At 36.0% G+C, this 19,328-nt stretch overlaps 1 protein-coding gene across 3 annotated transcripts in view; it reads right to left on the minus strand.

Moving 5' to 3' along the window:
• GPHN (gephyrin) overlaps window positions 1-19,328 on the minus strand; it is a 618,338-nt gene that overhangs the window by 110,633 nt on the left and 488,377 nt on the right. For all 3 annotated transcript variants that reach the window (XM_007449022.1, XM_007449020.1, XM_007449021.1), the window contains one exon: window positions 11,157-11,294. In XM_007449022.1, coding sequence (XP_007449084.1) covers window positions 11,157-11,294 — 138 coding nt within the window. The remainder of the gene's footprint in view (window positions 1-11,156; window positions 11,295-19,328) is intronic.

Raw genomic sequence — 19,328 nt, forward strand, 5'->3', positions numbered from 1 at the left:
AGACCACTCAATAGGGAAAAGATAACCTTTTCAAAAAATGATGTTGGGAAAACTGGATAGCCACATTTGAAAGAATGAAGCTGGACTCTTATCTTCCACCATATACAAAACTTAACTCAAAAAAGATTAAAGACCTAAATGTAAAACCAACAACTATAAAACTCTTAGAAGAAAACACTGAGGAAAGGCTTCATGACATTGGATTTGGCAATGATTTCTTGAATATGACAACAAAAGCACAGGCAACTAAAGCAAAACTAGACACAGGGGACAACATCAAACTTAAAAACTCTTGTGCATCAAAGGATACTATCAACAGAGTGAAAAGGCAAACTTCAAAATGGGAGAAATATCTGCAAATCATATATCTGATAAGGGGTTAATCTCCTGAATACACAAAGAAATCCTACAACTCAAAAACAAACAGATCTAATAACCCAATTAAAAATGGGAAAGGCACCAGGAATAGGAGCCCCCAGAGCACTTGGCTTTGAAGGCCAGTGGGGCTTGATTGCAGGAGCTCCACAGGATTGGGAGAAATAGAGACTTCACTCTTTTTTTTTTAATACATCTTTATTGGAGTATAATTGCTTTACAGTGTTGTGTTAGAGAGACTTCACTCTTAAAGGGCACACACAAAATCTCACACACACCAGGACTAAAGGCAAAAGCAGTAATTTGATAGGAACCTGAGCCAGACGTACCTGCTGGTCTTGGAAGGTATCCTGGGGAGATGAGGGGTGACTATAGCCCACCCTGGGGACAGAGACACTGGTGGCAGACATATCGGGGAGGATTCATCTGTGTGAGGTCTCCTGGAGGCTGACATTTTGCCACCAAGACCTGGCCCCACCAACAGCATGTAGGCTCCAGTGCTGGGATGCCTCAGGCCAAACAACAAACTGGATAGGGACACAGCTGCACCCATCAGCAGAAAGGCTGCCTAAAGACTTCCTGAGCCCACAGCCACCTCTAGACACGTCCCTAAGCATGGCTCTGCCCCCGAGAAGACCAAGACCCAGCTCCACCCACCAGAGGGCAGGCACCAACTCTTCCTGCCAGGAAGCCTGCACAAGCCTCTAGACCATCCTCATCTACCAGGGGACAGACACCAGAGGCAAGAAAACTACAGTCCTGCAGCCTGCATATCGAGTCCACGAACAAAGGCCAGATACAGACCAGCTGGCCCCTGACCCTTGGGTGACAAGAAGGGAATGCACTGCTGGGACACATAGGACATCTCCTACAGAGGGCCACTTCTCAAAGGTCAAGAAACATAACCAATCTACCACATACATAAAAATACAAATAGCAATTTAGACAAAATGAAGCAACAGAGGAAGATGTTTCAGACAAAGGAACAAGATAAAACTCCAGAAGAAGCACTAAGTGATGTGGAGAGAGTCAATCTACCCGAGAAAGTGTTCATGGTAATCATCGTAAAGATGACCAAAGAAGAGTTAACACCCATCCTTCTGAAGCTATTCCAAAAAATTGCAGAGGAAGGAACACTTCCGAACTCATTCTATGAGGCCACCATCACCTTGATACCAAAACCACACAGAGATATCACAAGAAAAGAAAATTACAGGCCGATATCACTGATGCACATAGATGCAGAAATCCTCAAGAAAATACTAGCAAACTGACTCCAACAATACATTAAAAGGATCATACACCATGATCAAGTGGGATTTATCCCAGGGATGCAAGGATTTTTCAATATCTGCAAATCAATCAATGTGACACACCACATTAACAAAGTGAAGAATAAAAACCATATGATTATCTCAACAGATGCAGAAAAAAGCTTTTGATAAAATTCACCATCCATTTATGATAAAAACTCCAGAAGTGGGCACAGAGGGAACATACCTCAACATAATAAAGGCCATCTATGAGAAACCCACAGCTAACCTCACACTCAATGGTGAAAAGCTGAAAGCATTTCCTCTAAGATCAGGAACAAGACAACGATGACCACTCTGGCCACTTTTATTCAACATAGTTTTGGAAGTCCTAGCCACAGCAAACAGAGGAAAAAAAAGAGATAAAAGGAATCCAAACTGGGAAAGAAGTAAAACTGTCATTGTTTGCAGATGACATGATGCTATACATAAAAAAACCTAAAGATGCTACCAGAAAACTACTAGAGCTCATCAATGAATTCAGTATAGTTGCTGGGTACAAAATTAATATACAGAAATCTGTTGCATGTCTATACACTTAACAATGAAAGATCAGAAAGAGAAATTAAGGAAACCATCACATCAAAAAGAATAAAATACCTAGGAATAACCTACCTAAGGAGGCAAGAGACTGTACTCTGAAAAGTATAAGACGCTGATGAAAGAAACTGAAGATGACACAAACAGATGGAAAGATATATCGTATTCTTGGATTGGAAGAATCAATATTGTTAAAATTATCATACTACCCAAGGCAATCTATGGATTCAATGCAATCCTATCAAATTACCAATGGCATTTTTCACATAACTAGAACAAAAAATTGAAAAATTTGTATGGAAACACAAAAGACCCCAAATAGCCAATGGCATTTTTCACATAGCTAGAACAAAAAATTGAAAAATTTGTATGGAAACACAAAAGACCCCAAATAGCCAAAATCACCTTCAGAAAGAAGAATGGAGCTGAAGGAATCAAGATCCCTGACATCAGACTATACTACAAAGCTACAGTAATCAAAATAGTATGGTACTGACACAAAAAAACAGACTTATAGATAAATGGAACAGGATAGAAAGCCCAGAAATAAACCCACACACTTATGGTCTATTACTCTACCACAAAGGAGGTAAGAATATATAATGGAGAAAAGATGGTCTCTTTAATAAGTGGTGCTGGGAAACCACTTGTAACAGAATGGAATTAGAACATTCTCTAACACTGTATACAAAAATAAACTCAAAATGGATTAAAGACCTAAATGTAAGATCAGATACTATAAAACTCCTAGAGGAAAACACAGGCAGAACACTCTTTGACACAAATCACAACAATAGTTTTTTGGATCTGTCTTCTGGAGTAATGGAAATAAAAAGAAAAATAAACAAATGGGACCTAATTAAACTTAAAAGCTTTTGCACAGCAAAGGAAACCATAAACAAAACAAAAAGACAAGCCATGAACTGGGAGAAAATATTTGCACATGATGCTACTGACAAGGGATTAATTTCCAAAATATACAAACAGCTCATACAGCTTAATATAAAAAAAAAGACAAAACTGAACAACTTGATCAAAAAATGGGAAGAAGACCTAAACAGACATTGCTTTATAAAAGACATACAGATGGCCAACAGGCACATGAAAAGATTCTCAATATCACTAACTATTAGAGAAATGCAAATCAAAACTACCATGAAGTATCATCTCATACCAGTCAGAATGGCCATCATTAAAAAGTCTACAAATAATAAATGCTGGAGAGGGTGTGGAGAAAAAGGAACACAATTACACTGTTGGTTGGAATGTAAATTGGTGCAGCCACTGTGGAGAACAGTATGGAGGTTCCTTAAAAAACTAAAAATAAGAGTTACCATATGATCCTGCAATCCCATTCCCGGGCATATATCCAGAAAAAACTCTGATTCGAAAAGATACATGCACCCCAATATTCATAGAAGCACTATTTATAATAGCCAAGACATGGAAGAAACCTAAACGTCCATCAACAGATGAGTGGATAAAGAAGTGGTGTATATACACAATGGAATATTACTCAGCCTTAAAAAAGAATGAAATAGGGCTTCTCTGGTGGCGCAGTGGTTGAGAGTCCGCCTGCCGATGCAGGGGACGCGGGTTGGTGCCCCGGTCCGGGAAGATCCCACATGCCGCAGAGCGGCTGGGCCCGTAAGCCATGGCCGCTGAGCCTGCGCGCCCAGAGCCTGTGCTCCGCAACGGGAGAGGCCACAACAGTGAGAGGCCCGCGTACCGCAAAAAAAAAAAAAAAAAAAAGAATGAAATGATGCCATTTGCAGCAACATGGATGGACCTAGGGATTATCACATTAAGTGAAGTAAGTCATTCAGAGAAAGACAAATATCATATGATATCACTTATATGTGGACTCTAAAAAAATGATACAAATAAACTTATTTACAAAACTAAAATAGACTCACATAGAAAACAAAGTTCTGGTTACCAAAGGGGATAGCAGGTGGGGGTAGAGATAAATTAGGAGTTTGGGATTAACGTATACACACTCCTACACATAAAACAGGTAAACAACAAGGATCTACTATATAGCAAAGGGAACTATACTCAATATCTTTTAATTACCTATAATGGAAAAGAATCTGAAAAAGAATATACACACACATATCTGAATATATATATATATATCTGAATCACTTCACTGTGCACTTGAAACTAACAGAACATTACAAATTAACTAAAATTAAAAAAATTTTTTAAATGGGAAAGGACTTGAATAGACATTTCTCTAAAGATGTATGAAGAGCTAATAAACACATGGAAAGATGCTCAACATCACTAATTATCAGGAAAATGCAAATCAAAATCACAATGAGATATCACCCCACATCCATAAATTGGCTACTATCAAAAAATCAGAAAATAAAAAGTGTTGATGAGAATGTAGAAAAATTGGAATCCTTATGTAATGTTGGTAGGATTGTAGAATAGTGCAACCAGCATGGAAAACAGAAGAAGTTTCCTCAGAAAATTAAAAATAGACCTACCATATGATCCATCAATCTCACTTCTGAGTATATATCCCAAAGAACTGAAAGCAGGGTTTTGAAGAAATATTTGTATACCCATGTTCATATAGTATGGCTATTCGTAATAGTCAAGAGTTGGAAGCATCCCAAATGTCCATCAACAGATGAATGGATTAACAAATGTGGTGTATATATCTAAATACTGTCACATGGCACAACGTGAACAGACCTTGAGGACATTATACTAAGTGAAATAAGCTAGCCATAAAAAGACAAATACTGTATGACTGCACTTATATAACATATCTAAAGTAGTCAAATTATTAGAAATAATAAGTAGAGTGGTGGTTACCAGGGGCTGGAATGAGGAGGAAAAAGGGAGTTGTTGTTTAACGGGTAAAGAGTTTCAGGTATCCAGTATGAAAAAATTTTGGAGATATGTTTCACAACAATGTGAATGTACTTAATGCCACTGAACTGTAATGGCTAAGATGATAAATTTTATGTTATATGTTTTTTTTACTACAGTAATATTTTAAAAAAGAATGAGATGCTGATACATGCTACAACATGGATGAACTTTGAAAATATTATTCTAGGTAGAAAAAGCCAGTAATAAAAGACCACATATTATATGATCCCATTATGTGAAATGTCCAGAATAGGTAAATCCATAGAGATAAAAAGTAGGCTAATGGTTGCTTAAGGCTGAATGGTGGGCTGCGGGGACAGGAGGAGGCTGATAGCTAAAGGGGATGGGGATTCTTTTTGAGGTGGTGATGGCTGTACATATCTGTGAATATACTAAAAACTTCTGAATGGTATAATTTATGTGGGTGAATTATACTGTATATGAATTGTATTTCAGTAAACTTATTTTTTAAAGGGCAAGAATAAGAGATTTTTAAAAAAAGAATATTTCTCTCATTTTAACATATAGCTATATATAGAAGAGTCAAGAAAAGTCATATTTGAAGCACACATATACCATCTGGTCTTTGTAGATCTTTAAAATATCTTGGAAAGAAAAATAAAGCATTTCATTTGGAAAGAAAGAACAGCTTCATGCTTAAGGTTATCAATATAAATCTAGTAATAGAAAATTGGCCAGATTTTTATTTTGTACTCATGCTAAATATAGGGATTTCTATCTTTAAGGTAAATTAGATCCCTACTGGATTAGCTCTGCTTTTGGAGTTGGTATCAAGTTAACCTACCAGCAGAACTTACATCTCTTCAAAGAGAAAAACATGCATTACTTCAAGTTTTTTTCTAAAAGCCTAAGTAAGGCAAGGGAAAGGATTTGAAGAGAAAAACGCAATTGATTAGAAAATGGTAAGGACTCCCAGCTGGCAGCAAATACTTGAGAACTGAAGGAATAAATGTCAGGTACACCCCTCTGCTACAGCAGCAACTATATCCATATATCTCAGTAGGATTCAAGGATTAGACAATGGATAGCTCTTCCAAGCAGTCAATATTACATTTCATTCAATGATCGACTTTGGAACTTAAAGAGTATATAGTAGTGCTGCAAATTACTTTATCACATGGGGCAGTCTCTTGCATACATATAAATACTCAGATAGATGTTAAACCATCTCTTCTCTTTGCCCATAGGTGGAGCCCAAGTATTAGTGTTGAATAAACTCTGGGCACGTGGTTTTAGAAAAGGAGCCAGGCAGCAGTAACTTCTCAACTAGATATTATGACTGTTTTGGCACTCATAAAGCCCCCTTGTGTGGGGGAGTTCTTTTTATAGTTACACAATTGAGTAAAATTAACTTACAGAGGAATCAGACCTATAAAGCGGGCTGAATTATTCCTATGTCACAACCAGGTAGACTAATCTTCCTCTTTCATACCTCCTTCTATATTTTCATATATATTTTTTTCTTTTAAAATATATTATAAATATATCTTGCTTTAGGTCAGAGACAGGGAGAACTACCTCTGTTGTGGTCAATATGCTAAAAAGGATACTTCACTGCTTTAAACTGAGTTCAGTAAACTTAAAGCTTCCTTGTCTAGAATTGCTTAAGTCTTTTGTGGAAATACAAAGAACTGAGGTCAGCGATGCTAAAGTCTTTGGTCATGAAATCTTTAAAAAAGGCCTAGCGCTTATAAAATCATGCTTCTAAGAAAGCAGAATCCTTTCTATTCAAAGATTATAGTTTTTCCACTGTTAACTGAACAATATTGGGGATTACAGGGAATTCTAGAATATTTTAATCTGCCTTTCAGTAGCTAGTACTGTACCAAGTGTGAATTTGTAATGTGTTCATGTCATGCATTTTATAAGCAAAGATGAAGCATAAATGGTAGTCTTGCAAATGTTATCTTCTATTGGTATTCCTCTCCCAAGAAACCAAAGTAAGGTATTTATAATCAGTGGAGCACTTGCTCTTTAAAGGCCTTGCTTGCAGATAGGAGCTGAAAATAGTAGATATGCTAAAGGGCAGACCAGAGACAATAGAAAATTCACCTGTAGTCAAAATAGATTAAAACAAACAAACAATACACTTTACACATCTAGGCACTTACTTTAGAAGAATAATTTTCATACTGATTTGAGACGTACTCTGCTATAATGGAATGAACAGTAGACTAGGAGTTAAGAATCCTAGGTTCTAGTTGTTTTTAATCATAACAATTTGTCCAACTCTAAGAACATTATTACATCTCTTTGGTCCTAAATTCCTTTGTCTTTAAAGTAAGAGAGACTACCTGATCTCCAAGTTACCTTCTTATTGTAATATTATAAGTATTTAATATATTATATTGTAACATTCCTTCACAGAGTTACCCTATATGTATGACCTTGAGAGCATCACTACCAGCACTTCTGTATACATGATTTATTCTTAGTATTCTGGATTATTGTTGAACCTTCAAAGACATATAAAAAGTAATTTTAGAGATCCTACAGTAGCAAACTGCCTCATAGATTCAGTGGTTCTGGATTTCTCTTAGGAAACATGGGCTTTCCTCTACAGGCTTCTATAATTGTAGGTGTCCGAGTATTTGTAGAGGCAAATATTTGGGATTTCAGAGAACTGTGAAGGCCTTTCAGTCCTCCTCACCCCTATGAAATTCAATAGTTAGAGGTGCATCTAGTTGAAATCAAAATGAACTATGAAGGTTTGCTCATTAAAATGCAAACATCCTTGGAAAAGATAACATTTAAAGTATAGTGAGAATGAGTTTCTAATCTTTTTTCTGGGGAGAAATAGCTTATCTTGAGTAAGAGAATTACAGGCCACATTTGACTCAAAACTCAATTTATAGTGATTCACATTTAGATCACTCAGCTTTTTATACCCATGTTATTTATTAGGGCATTTATGAGAGAGAGTGATCACATATGTCAGTCATTGCTATTATAAAACGAATGAACAAGGTGCTATGGGGACATGGAGGGAGGATACTTAACCCAGCTAGGGAAACGGAGGAGTGGACACCAGAAATGTCTTCATGGAGGAGAGCTTCTTAAGCTTAATCTTAAAAAACATGTACTGGCAAAATGGGGAGATGTTGGTCAAAGGGTACAAACTTTCATTTATAAGATGAATAAATTCTGGGTATCTAAAGTACAGCATGGTGACTGTAGTTAACAATGCTGTATTGTATACTTGAAATCTGCTAAAAGAGTAAATCTGAAGTATTTTCACCATACATACACATACACAGAGTAACTATAAAGTGATAGATGTATTAATTAGCTTGATTATGGTAATTATTTCACAATGTATATGTATATTAAGTCATCATGCTGTATACCCTAAATATACACAATTTAAATTTATTAATTATGCCTCAATAAAGTCAGGAAAAAAAAGAATACATAGTGGCCAATTATAAAGGGCCTTATATGACATATCAAGGAGTTTGAATTTTATCTGGAGGTTATGAGGAATACTACTGAAGAGCTGTATGCAGGAATGTTAATATCAAATTTTGAACAGATAACTTTGGTAGGAAATTGGAAAATGGATGTAAAGATGCTAATTGGGGGAGGGAAGCCTTTACAATAATCCAGGAAGTTAATAATAAAGACCTAAATTAAAATCATAGCAGTGGGGATGGCAAACAAGGGACAGATTCAAGAGGACGTAGAAGAAATGAGTATTGTAGAAGTAAAGAAAATAAGTTTAATATTGGTCATGCTAAATTTACTAGCAGCAGGTATACATTTGTTGTAAGAGTTTGGAGCTCAGGCAAGGTCTGGGCAAAGATACAGATTTAGAAATCACTTAATAGTTGGTACTTGAAACAATTGGCATGTATGAGGTTATCTGAAGTGAATGTGTAAGATCTGAAAAGGGTCAGAGACAAACACCCTAAAGAAAGTTCATATTCAAGGAACTGACAAAGGAAGGCAAGCTTACAAAAGAGCCAGTAAAGGAGAAAATGTACCACATTGTTTATCTGTCCCTCTCTTGCACTACACAGTGAGATGCATGGGGTGGGGTTTTATTTTATTCATCTTTGCATTATCTGGACTTAACATAGTACCTGGAATTTAGATTTTTAATAGATAATTGTTGAACAAATTGAATTATGTTTCTATATATGGTGTTGTTTTCTAAACAACTAATTAAAGTGCCTAGGAGGTTTAATTATAATGCTCTTTTGCATTACAAATCGCGTTTGATCGAACTCAAAGGTTGAATGCAAACCTAACTATTATTTTTCATCATCATGCATGGAAACACTTGACAAGAAGTTAACCATCCATGAAGAGTTTGCTTACTTATGAGTGACAACTGATTTGATGAACAAATGAAGGGGAAACAAGCACATGAAAGGAAAAAAGAATCCACCTGACAGTATTGTTTTTTTTCTAGAGGAGAAATAGAAATGGCCATTTCCAGTTCTGTTTTTTCCTTAAAAGGACTGGAATTTCTGTCTAAATGTGACTTGGCATCACAGTGAGATTTTTCTAAGGACTGATGTTAAGAGAAACTACCCTGATATTACAAGAGGCCAGGGATGGTTAACTTATTTTTATAACATGTAAATTTTTTCAACTTAATTTTATATTCATATTTTCTGAAGATGTCTTAGTGTTGCTTGACATAAAAATATCTAAATATCTGTACTTAATAATAGAAAGAAACCTATTTCATTAAAATTGATTTCTGAAATTATGTAGTTAATTCCTAACTCCCCACTCGTCAGTTTTATTACCTTTATTTCCTTTAATGAGGAATAAAACAAAAACAAAAGAAAAGGTTTAAACCTAATGATAACATATCTAAAAGAATGTAAGTCAAAGATGTAGGATAGGTGTAAGTTATGTAAAAATAATTTTTGTCTAAGTCGGGTCAGGGATCAAAGAGCTAGAATTTGGCATTTAATATTTCACTAATTTTAGGCCTTTTAATTTTCACATAATTTGTTACTTTATCTACTATTGTTTTTTATATTTTAACACTGGAAGAAGAGCACTATCATGTAGTAAAAGTAAGAATGTTAAGTCTTTTTTTTTTTCTTTTTTGGCCGTGCCACGCATCTTGCGGGATATTAGCTCTCGGAGCAGGGATTGAAGCCGGGCCACCGCCATGAAAGCACCAAGCCCTAACCACTGGACTGCAAAGGAATTCCCAAAAATGTTAAGTCTTGAGCCTTAATCCTATTCCTTTTCTGCTGTTCTGAGTTTGAGATTTCTTGTAGAAAAATTACGGTGTCTGTATAGATGCTCTCTAATGTTCATTGAAATTTGAATGTTTTATGATCTGTGAATAAAGTCCTTTATTTGTAAAAGCAATCCTTTTGTATTGTTTTTATCTGTATAACAAAAACAATTAAGAAACTACATTTTATTCAGATTGCACCTGAACTGAATTTTTAGAAAGGGAAGTAGTTGATTAAAAACTGAAAACACTGGGGAAAACTACCCTTCCATTATCTTTCCACAAGCTGGTCTCAATGTACTACTAAACTAAGAGCAGAAAATGAGAAGATATATGAAGCAGAAAAACTGAGATCAGACTGGTTGCTCAGTGATCCATAGATAAATTAACGTAGTATTTACATTTAAAAACATGATTTCCACAAATGAAAATAATTGCGAGACACATTAGTTATCTCCCATTTCTGTCAGAAAGGACATAAGGCAGACTCACAGTCAACTGTTTTTCTCACTCAGGGCTGAGAGCCCTTTCTTTAGAGTACTGGTATTTTGATGAACAGGAGAAACACTGTTGACTTTTTCCTTTTTTTTTTTTTTTTTCTTTATGTAAAGGAAGCTTTATGGGTATTTTACTCTGTATACCATTAAGATTGATCTTAGAGTTGAGTAGAAATAAGAAGCAAAAAGCAAGATGATGATAATTGCAGTAATGATTAATAACATTTCTCTTTCAGGAAAACTGTGTATTAGTGTTAGATGAATCTTATTTGGAAAAAAATGAAAATAAAAGGCAATGGGCAAATATAACAGTACCTCGGTAGTTGATGATTTCTGTCCCAAGCACCGGAGTCATCTCCAGGACTGTGATAAAGGCTTTGTCCATAGATGTTAGAGGAAAAGGAGACATGCGGTGTCTTCTAGCCACCTTGGTGATATCAACAGCACTGTGACCTAAACAGGAAGATAATTAACTAAGAATATGATGCTGAAACACTGATTAAAAAGTGGGAAAGGCTTATAAATATCAACAATTCTCAATTTCATGTGTCCAGAAATGAAGATTACAAGGTAAGAAACTTTTTCCAGCTTCCAAAATATAGCCTGCTTTGGTGGAACATTATATCAAGTTAGTAATGTTACATCATGTATCAAAAGTTGGTGAAATTTAATGATGATATTGGCTAATCCTTTTTGAGTGCTTAACTATGTGCCATGGCACTATTCTAATTAATCTTCACAACAACCTAAAGGGAGCCATCATTATTATCCTTTATTACAGATGAGGAAAAAGAGGTTTACATATCTTGGCCTAAATCGCAAAGCTAGAAACTGAAGAGCCAGGATTCAAACCTAGGTAGCCAGGCTTTAGAGTCCATGTCCTTAACTACTATACTGAAGTTTGAACACTTAATGAGCTAGTTAGTGAAGTGAAATATACAAACTTGAATTTATTCAGAATTTCATAGGAAATTTTCTTTCTTCTAAAAACATAGAAAAATATTATTATTTACTCACTCCCCATGTAACCTTATCTAGTCCCCTGGCATTAATACCACCCATACACTAAACCCCCTAATTTTATATCTCCAACCCCAACCTCTACCTTCACCTCTAGACTTATATGTCATCCAAATAGCTGGTGGATAACAGCGTATATCTACAAGCTTATAAATCATCAAATATGCACTTGAATGTGCAACAGGCAATTCAAACTTAACATGTTCAAAATCAAACTCTTGATTCCCCACCCTCCTAACCTACCTGCACGATGTCTTATTCTCTTGCAATTCCCATCTCAGTAAATACAAACTCTACTCACTCAGTTATTAATCCAAAACCTTGGTGACATCTTTGATTCTTCTAGTTTTGTCAGAACCATATCTAAACTACCATTAAAATGTCTCTAGAATCTGATCATTACTCACCATCTCTTCAATTATTACAATAATTGGAACCATCATTTATTTCCTGGGAAATTGAATAGTGTCCTAACTTGTCTCCTTCCTTCTATCCTTGTCCCATTACAGTTTATTCTCCACACAGTAGTTACAACGCTCCTTTTAAACTGTAAGTTGAATTGTGCTAATCTCTGCTCACAACTCTCCATGACTTTCCATTTCACTCAGAGTAAAATCTTTGCTATGGCCCTCAAAGCCCAACATATTATAGCCTACAATGTTCTCTTCTCCTATCATTTCACCCTTATTCAATGTGCTCTAGCCAAACTGGTTCCTTGACTGAGAATGCCAAATATATCTTTCTTTAGGGTCTTCATACTTGCCATTTCCTCTACTTGGACCATTCTTCCCCAGATATTATGGTTCCATTCATCCCTCATTTCTTTCATGTCTTTGCTAAAGGATCACCTAATCAGAGGCCTTTGTTAAACATCCTACATAGAATATTACCTACCATCACTCTCTATTCTCCTTACCCTACTTTACTTTTCTTCATGGGAAAAAAAAAAAAAAAATATATATATAAAAAAATATATATATATATACACACACACATATACACATATATATTGATATTTATATACCTATAATATATATTTATACTTATTTGTTTATAACCTTCTTAGTAGAATGTAAGCTCCATGACAGCAGCAACTTTGTTGTTTTTATTCACTGTTGTCATCCCCAAAACCTAGAACAGTAACTGGCACATATTAGGCAATAAAAAATAAATAGTTATTGACTTAGTAAGTGAATCATTTAATGACAAAAAGGAAATTCTTAGAGCACAATAAACAACTTGGCCCATGCATAAACAACTTGGCCCAAAGGGTAAACATAAAAGGAGTAACTGCAAACACTGCTGCTTGGCTATTGTAACTGATATCCACAATTCCCTTCTTCCGTAGCCACCTTTCAGCTAAGACTGGCCATATGATATAGTTCTGGCCAGTGAGTTGTAGGAAGAAGTCCCTGGGGCAGGCTTCCTACTACAAATAAAAAGATAAAGAGATAAAGCTTTAAGAGGAGAGCACGGCTAGATACTGGGAGGTGCCATAGCCATTTTTCAACCATGAGGATAGAAACCCACACATAAGTATTGGAAACACGAGAATAAAAAGAGGCAGAGTCTCTGATGACAATACTGAGCTGCTGTACAAGCCCTGGACTGCCTGCCTCCAGACTTCTTATATGTGAGACATATAAGCTCCTATTTCTTTTTTCCACTTTATAATGATTGTATGTATCCCCCTGCAGTCTGTAAGTTCCTGGTCACTGCAATTTATTAAATTTAGTCCTCCTACCCAAACCCCAGCAGCTGCTTCAGACATATTCACTGAACTGACTTACAGGAACTGTCCCAAAGAGTTTTCATTCTAAGACAAATGACATTGTCGTAAGTAGTCAAAGAAAAAGACAAACAATATGCTTATACTTATTTCTCACCCATGGGTAATCAAAAAATTACAAAATTTTCAAAGCTTGAGGGACCTTAGAAATTATTTAGTGCTAAATATGAAAAATTTTTTCTACTTTAAGGTGAACACTTAAAGCAGGATTATGTATGATTTATCATTTACCTATAATTGAAACATAAATTTATTCATAACTCACTTTCACTACAGTCCCTGCCACGTCATTAAATATCAATAAATACATATTGTCACAACCAGTGTAACTGAAGAGAATGATAGATAGGTGTTTCTATAGACCCTTTTATTCGGGTTTATAGATCTCAGATCTGATCTTTTCTAAGATATTCTTTACTTTCTTTGTGGTGAAAATTGTGTACAATCTTATAAAAGCTGTGCTTTTAAAATGTTTGGTTTCTGAGGAGAAAATTGCACTTTATTAGAATGCAAGTTTGATTATCAGTGACACACACATCCATTCAACAAATATTTATTGAGTGCATTTTATGAGCCAGGCACAGATACACCCTTGGTATACAAAGAGCAAGATACACCCTGCCATGAAGAATGTTTCAGCTCAGCAGAAAGACATGTAAGTGAATAAAAAAATAAGGGCAGGAGGACAGTAAACAAATGGATGGTTCTCTAACTATAGAGATTGATATTTTTTTAAATTGGAAATTGCATACCAATTTCCCCCAGCCTGGAAAAATCTTTCCTGTCTTTAAGATAATTTTGTACCTTGTTTATATCTTTCTTATGGCACCTACCACTTTCTATCTAATGTTATAGACATTTAAATATTTGCCTTACCTATGCTAGTCTATCATAAACTCCTTGAAGGCAGAACCTGTATCTTATTAATCTGTGTATCCTTTGCTACTTTTAGGGCAATGCTTTCCTTATACTAACAGTAGGTACTGAATAAACACTTGAGGTATGAATGAATAGCAAATCCTTCAAACAAAGCTAAAAGTTGGGAAGGAAGATTCAAAGTGGCACCTCCTGTTCTGCCCTTTGAGTCTCTAGGTCCTTTCATATTTATAAACTCTCTGTCACAAAGTGACTGATAAATAATCCAGATTGCTAGATAAATAATCCAAACTTTGATGCTAATGGGTTAATATTGGTCCCTCACTAAACTATTTGCATGTTATCACAGGGGCTTTCTGGATATAAAATAAATTAACTGAAAGAAATGTCTCAAAGGAGGAGTATTTTAATTCTCTGGCACATTAGCAGAGGTGTGTGTGTGTGTGTGTGTGTGTATGTGTATGTGTGTGTTCTCCACAAGTGTTCACTGAGCACCTTCTATGTGCCAAGTGGCTTCTTCCCACTCAAGACCCACCCACGGTCACATAGTAGAAATAGTCAGCTACTTCACCAATAAAGAAGGGCTAACTTAGTTGTGTAAATATGAGAAAAACAGTATTGTTACCTTCTACACACAAGAATAAAATGATATAGATGATAGCTGCTCTTTTTAAAAATTGAAGTATAATTTACAATGTTGTGTTAGTTTCAAGTATACAGCTAAGAATATATATATATATATATATATATATATATATATATATATTCTATTTCAGATTCTTTTCCATTATAGGTTATTACAAGATACTGAGTATAGTTCCCTGTGCTATACAGTAGGTTCTTGTTGTTTACCTATTTTATATACAGTACTGTGTATATGTTAACCCCAAACTCCCAATTTATTCCCCTCTGCCACTATCCCTTTTGCTAACTATAAGTTTGTTTTCTATGTCTGTGAGTCTATTTCTGTTCTGTAAATAAGTTTATTTGTATAATATTTTTAGATTTCACAAATAAGTGATAACATGATATTTGTTTTTGTCTGGCTTACTTCACTTAGTATAATCATCTCTTGGTCCATCCATGTTGCTGCAAATGGCATTATTTCATTCCCTTTTATGGCTGAATAGTATTCCATTACACACACACACACACACACACACACACACACACACAACATCTTCTTTATCCATTCATCTGTTGATGAACATTTAGGTTGCTTCCATGTCTTTGCTATTGTAAACAGTGCTGCAATGAACACTGGAGCACATGTATCTTTCTGAATTAAAGTTTTCTCTAGATATACGCCCAGAAGTGGGATTGCAGGATTATATGGTAACTCTTATTTTTAGTTTTTTTAAGGAACTTCCATACTGTTCTCCACAGTGGCTGCACCAACTTACATTCCTACCAACAGTGTAGCTGGGTCCCTTTTTCTCCACACCCTCTCCAGCATTTATTATTTGTAGGCTTTTTAATGATGGCCATTCTGACTGGTGTGAGGCAATACCTCATTGTAGTTTTGATTTGCATTTCTCTAATAATTAATAGCTGCTCCTTTTACGTAAATAGAATTAATATATAACATTAACATGTCTAGTTCTATTGTATCCCTCACCACATGTAGGATGACTATGTGACCATATAAGATTCCATTTAACAAAAGACTGTAGCTAACATAAGTTTGAAAACCATTGATCTAGGTGATGCAGTACTCTCACGTTCAGATCAAAAGTGGATAAGCCATGCTTGATGGACAGCACCAGGGACACACACACAGAGCCACTGGCAGCTGGAGGCACAGGCTGAGGATGCACAGGCTGAGGATGCACTCACATGTATAGCTCAGGGGCTCTTATGCAGGCCTCCCATGGGCTGGCATGGTGAGGCCCATTTTTAGAAGGCATACATTTCCAAAATAAATCTGGTAAGCAAATAGTTGTTTCCTTCAAAAAAAAATTTCAACTATTTTTTGATGTTGACACCAGTGACTGACAAGAAGCTTGAAAATGAAAGCTTCACGAAATTTAAGAATAGTTGTCTCTGACTTCTCCTATTTTGCAAGTTAAAACCCCAAAGCACTTCTAACAGTCCTGGGCCACTAAAGAACTGACTCAGACAGGAAAAAGCACCATGAAAGGTTCTCCCCCACACCCCAGCCCTCTTCTTGATTCTGAGCTCAGCATAGAAATCTGATAGAAGAGAAAAAAATTGGGGAAAAAAAGTATGCACTTTTGTCTCTGAAAGCCAGATGGGTTATAGCCTAGCAGCCAGTTTTCATTGAGTGGTCCATAAATCCATTTACAAAGAAGTAGGAAAGGAAGGAAAGAATAATTTTTAAAAAGAAAGAAGGTTATAACAAAAGGAAGTTGGGGTTTTGGACAGAGAAAATATCCAAAATTTGGATACAGTTTTTCCTATAAAGCAAAAGCTATTTCCCGGCCACAAACATATCCTGATGACTACCTTACAAATGAATACTAACAGTCACAAAGATAATCTGTGACTGTACTAGCTCCATTCAATTTAGGTAAACTACTGGGTTGGCCAAAAAGTTCCTTTGGTTTTTAAGTAAAAATAAAAGACATACTTTTCATTTTCACCAAGAACTTTATTGAACTACATATTCACTGTTTTGTTCCACAATCTTCTGCCATTATTCAGGCAACTTCATAATTCCTTCGTCCCAAAACTTTCTGAGCAAAGAACTGTTCCAGGTGCCTTTTACAGTCTTCCAGAGAATTGAAATATTTTTCATTAAGAGAATTTTGTAAAGACCGAAATAAATGGAAATCTGAAGGTGCAATGTCTGGTGAATACGGCAGATGAATCAGAACCTCCCAGCCAAGCCGTGACAGTTTTTGCCTGGCCATCAAAGAAACATGTGGTCTTGCGTTATCCTGATGGAAGATTATGCATTTTCTGTTGACTAATTCTGGACGCTTTTTGTCGAGTGCTGCTTTCAGTGGGTCTAACTGGGAGCAGTACTTGTTGGAATTAATCATTAGGTTTTCCGGGAAAAGCTCATAATAGAGGACTCCCACCATATACACAACATCACTTTCTTCGGATGAAGACCGGCCTTTGGTGTGGTTGGTGGTGGTTCATTTCGCTTGCCCCACCATCTCTTCCATTACACATTATTGGACAATATCCACTTTTCATAGCCTGTCACAATTTGTTTTAAAAATGAAATGTTTTTGCTACGTTTAAGTAGAGAATTGCGTGAGGAAATACGGTCAAGAAGTTTTATTTGCTTAATTTACGTGGAACCCAAACACCAAAGCGATTAACATAACCAAGCTTGTGCAAATGATTTTCAATGCTTGATTTGGATATTTTGAGTATGTCGGCTATCTCCCACATGGTATAATGTTGATTGTTCTCAATGAAAGTCTCGATTTGATTGCTATCAAGTTCAAGTGGTCTACCCAACCTTGGAGCATTGTCCAGTGAGAAATCTCCAGCGCAAAACTTCTCAAACCACTTTTGACACGTTCCATCAGTCATAGCACCTTCTTCATACACTGCACAAATCTGTTTTTGGGTCTCAGTTGCGTTTTTACCTTTCTTGAAATAAAAAAAGCCTAATATGCCAAAAATGTTGTTTTCTTCCATCTTCAATATTAAAATGGCTACACAAAAATTCATTAATTTTGGTAAGTCTTTTTTTAAATGCATGCTGATAATGACAGCTGTCACAATACAATCTAACAAAATTGTTTCAAATGAAGTTAAAGACAACTAAGCCCTCCTAGAGCCAACTTACGGAAAAAAAACGAACTAACATTTTGGTCAACCCAATATAAAACAAAACTAACAAACATATGGAAATATGCGTCCTACTGAGAAGATTATTGTGTTCAAAGAAATATTTACTTAAACTTATAATAGTTTTTAAAAATATATCTTTATTGAAGTATAACTGCTTCACAATACTGTGCTAATTTCTACTGTACAACAAAGCGAATCAGCCATATGCGTACACATGGCCCCGTATCCCCTCCCTCTTGAGCCCCCCCCCATCCTCCCTATCCCACCCCTCTAGGTCATCGCAAAGCATCGAGCCGATCTCCCTGTGCTACGCTGCTTCTCCCCACCAGCCAACTATTTTACATTTGGTAGTGTATATATGTCTATGCTACTCTCACTTCGTCTCAGCTTTGCCCTCCCACCCCATGTTCTCAAGTCCATTTTCTATGTCTACCTCTATTGCTGCCCTGCAACTAGGTTCGTTGGTACCATTTTTTTTTTTTTTTAGATTCCATATATATGTGTTAACATACGGTATTTGTTTTTCTCTTTCTGACTTACTAAACTCCGTATGACAGACCCTAGGTCCATCCACCTCACTACAAATAACTCAATTTCGTTTCCTTTTATGGCTGAGTAATATTCCATTGTATATACGCACATCTTCTTTACCCATTCATCTGTCAATGGAAATTTAGATTGGTTCCATGTCCTGGCTATTGTAAATAGTGCTGCAGTGAATATTGTGGTACATGTCTCTTTTTGAATTATGGTTTTGAAAGGGTATATGCCCAGTAGTGGGATTGCTGGGTCATAAGGTAGTTCTATTTTTAGCTTTTTAAGGAACCTCCATACTGTTTTCCATAGTGGTTGTATCAATTTACATTCCCACCAACAGGGCAGGGGGGTTCTCTTTTCACCACACCCTTTCCAGCATTTACTGTTCCTAGATTTTTTGATAATGGCCATTCTGACTGGCATGAGGTGATACCTCATTGTAGTTTTGATTTGCATTTCTCTAATAATTAGTGATGTTGAGCATCTTTTCA

Source organism: Lipotes vexillifer, unplaced genomic scaffold (genome assembly GCF_000442215.2).
Source record: "Lipotes vexillifer unplaced genomic scaffold, Lipotes_vexillifer_v1.1 scaffold629, whole genome shotgun sequence".
Taxonomy (NCBI): domain Eukaryota; kingdom Metazoa; phylum Chordata; class Mammalia; order Artiodactyla; family Lipotidae; genus Lipotes; species Lipotes vexillifer.